The sequence below is a fragment of the Pararge aegeria genome, chromosome 5, assembly GCF_905163445.1.
Source record: "Pararge aegeria chromosome 5, ilParAegt1.1, whole genome shotgun sequence".
Lineage (NCBI taxonomy): Eukaryota > Metazoa > Arthropoda > Insecta > Lepidoptera > Nymphalidae > Pararge > Pararge aegeria.
Window position 1 is genome coordinate 18,240,643 of NC_053184.1, and position 3,388 is coordinate 18,244,030.

The 3,388-nt window shown below is 38.1% G+C and overlaps 1 protein-coding gene across 1 annotated transcript; it reads left to right on the plus strand.

Annotated features, from left to right (window-relative positions):
• LOC120623883 (sucrose-6-phosphate hydrolase-like) lies at nt 1–1,643 on the plus strand. Its single transcript, XM_039890163.1, has one exon. The coding sequence runs from the start codon at nt 11–13 to the stop codon at nt 1,463–1,465; it is 1,455 nt and encodes a 484-aa protein (XP_039746097.1). The 5' UTR covers nt 1–10; the 3' UTR covers nt 1,466–1,643.
• Nucleotides 1,644–3,388: the final 1,745 nt, after the last annotated feature.

Genomic DNA, 3,388 nt, shown 5'->3' on the forward strand with positions numbered 1-3,388 from the left:
TCTTCTTGTCATGATTGTAAAGATGGGAGCGCTTTGCAAGAATTTAATAATATTTATGTTTGTTAACAGTATAAACGCGGAGATTACCAACGACCGCTACTACCCGCGGTATCACTTGGCACCGCCGCAAGGCTGGATGAACGATCCCAATGGCTTCTCAGTGTTCCAGCAAGAATACCACGTCTTCTACCAATACAATCCTGACTCCGCTTTAGAAGCTGGTACAGCTCATTGGGGGCACGCGAAGAGCAGAGATCTGCTCAACTGGCAACACCTTCCGATTGCAATGTATCCAAACGAAACGTACGACAGTAGTGGAGTATTCTCAGGAAGTGCTTTAATAGAAGACGATACGATGTATTTATACTATACGGCTCATACAAACCATCCGGGAGAAACACCTAATCACGAGGAGCATCAAGCGCTAGCTATTAGTACAGATGGAGTTAACGTGGTAAAATATCAAAATAATCCTTTAATAGAGGGTGCTGATCGCCAGCCGGACTTTAGAGATCCAAAAGTTTGGAAACACGGAGATACCTATTATATGGTTTTAGGTAATCAATTTACAAAAAACGACACCCGGCTTGGCCGCGTACTTTTATATTCATCAAAAGACAAGTATAACTGGTCGGAAGTTGCTATCATTGGTGAATCTGACGGAAGTCTCGGGTACATGTGGGAATGCCCTGATTTCTTCCAGCTCGATGGCCATTTTATACTTTTGATGTCCCCACAAGGCATACCAGCTGAAGGTGATAAGTACAAAAACCTCCACCAAACAGGCTATATAGTTGGTGATTTTGATTATAGAACACTGACTTTCAAGCCAACAACAAGCTTCCAGGAATTGGATCATGGACACGATGTTTATGCAACGCAAACTATTCTTGATAACAAAGGAAGAAGATTGGTTTTAGCGTGGTTTGATATGTGGGAGACAAACTACCCTGAACAGCTTGATGGTTTTACTGGACAGATAACAATACCGAGAATTTTAACGCTCTCAAAAGATTTTCGTTTGGTCCAAAGACCTGTGCCTGAAATTAGAGCCGCTAGAACCAATATCGTTTATACTGGACAAGCTTCAGGTGGCACCGTTGCTACATTGGAAAACAAAGCTGGTGAAATTAATATCAGGGCGTCTGCATTATATGATTTGGAATTTTTTATTGAGGGAATAAACGCGTCAGTACAAATTTACTATAACGCATCATCTGGTCAAATATCCCTGGACCGTGGTGGTGACGATGGTCTTCGTCGTACAGAATGGCAACCAGCGAACGTGCTTATTCTTAACATTTATGTAGATGCCAGTTCTATTGAAGTGTTTTGTGGTGCTGGTGAAGTGACACTGTCCAGTAGGTACTTTCCAGATGGTCCGGTGAGTGTACGTCTTGGAGACAGTAGCGAGGCTTCGCAGTTTCGTGTTATCAATATGAGATCAACTGTACCAATTAATTAATTTAGCATAAAATATTACAAATTATTACAAATGGTTAAAATATTGCTATTAATTAAATTATTGTACTTACTTTACTTAATCCTACTTGCTGTTTTCAGTGGAGAAATTCAACCCTGCAGATTTGTATATTATAATCCGATCTTCATTAGTCATTAAACCTAACGAATAAAACAACAAATATTCATTTTTTTTTAACAAATAATAAGTTATCCGTGAACATTGTCGTAGCTCAAAAGTAACTAAATGTTCGTTTAAATTTCACTTTGTATACATATTGTGTTTCTAGCTGAGTAATAATATCTTTATTTATTTATTTAAGCATACGGTTTAAGTTTATAGCTTACGAAATGACGGCCGACTGGCGCAGTGGGCAGCGACCCTGCTTTCTGAGTCCAAGGCCGTGGGTTCGATTCCCACAACTGGAAAATGTTGGTGTGATGAGCAATAAGTGTTTTTCAGTGTCTGGGTGTTTATATTTATTTTCTAAGTATTTATGTATATATAATTTATAAAAAAAAATATTCATCAGTCATCTTAGTACCCATAACACAAGCTACGCTTACTTTGGGGCTAGGTGGCGATGTGTGTATTGTCGTAGTATATTTATTTATTTAAATAAAAAATTAAGAAGTTTAGGAAATGGCTATTGCGGCATTGCTCTAAGCACAGTGTCCTGAAGTAGCTACAGGAAAACCTCAAGGTTAAAGTGAAGTTGCCCGACCTCATTACTCTTCTAAAAATGTATTATAATGTCACAAACATTTTAATAACTATAGCGGAATATATAAAATTAAACCAGTTCATCCCAGTAAGGTAGATGGACCACCATAGTGTTTGGATAGTAAGATTCTTGCGTAATCACAGCCTTTTTTGTAGCGTGGTGGTATCCATGGGGATTCCACTATAAACACCTACGCCTCAGATTATATACTTGTGTTATGGGTACTAAGATGAATGATGAATATTATGAGTGGTTACCATAAATAATATACATATAAACACCCAGACACTGACAACATTTTTGTTCATCACACAAACAGTTCCCGAATGTGAGAATCGAACCCACAGTCTTGGACTCAGAAAGCAGGGTCGCTGCCCACTGCACCAAACGGCTGAAAAAATTAATTAATGGACACAGGGCGAGTTCTTTGGTTCCCTTCACCGCTAGCAAGAGATATATAACTAATTAAATTAAAAACGACCCTAACTCCAAAAAGTTATAGGATCCATGCCAAAGAATCCGAAGCCTTTTCGTCCGTAAATTATTACCATAAGAAACTCTATAAATAATGGCATCGGTATTGATGCATCAAAGCTATCGTTTAACATATTTACTTCCTGTAAATTTTCTTAATGTATAGCCTATACAAATATTATGAAATTCTTTTAAACTGTACTATGTAGTTATTTCAAAGTATGACGCGGTTCAACTAGCGTAACGTTGTAATTATTGTGTTCTAAGCAGTTTGTATCAAGGTGAGCAGTCATCATAAATGCATTATGATAATAACCATCTTTGTGAAATATTACCGTCAAGTCAAAGTATATCTGGTCCATTGGAAAGGTTCCGTAGGCTTTACCTTATCAACGTCTAACCATTACCGGCCCACTACAAAGCACAGGTCTCTCCAGACTGAGAAGGGCTTAGGATATACTTCTACTACTACTGCAACTTTATCTCATGATACTGGAAATCGGAGCCACTTTTTTAATTGTGTGTTTACAGTCAATAGTTAGGTTTATGATAAGATGTTAGTATGTTAAAAAAACAGTAGTATGCAAATTTAAGTTTGTCTTACACACGATTTTGACACATTTTCATGTGAAACATATATAGGCGGAGGGTGAACCTGATTTTTGGCGTGGCGACACAGGCCGTGGCGGCGCTTCGCCACGCTTAATGTTTTTTTTTTTTCGTAAGTA

Coding starts and splice junctions, on each gene's coding strand:
- LOC120623883 (XM_039890163.1), top strand. CDS start 11: ATGATTGTAAAGATGGGAGCGCTTTGCAAGAATTTAATAATATTTATG.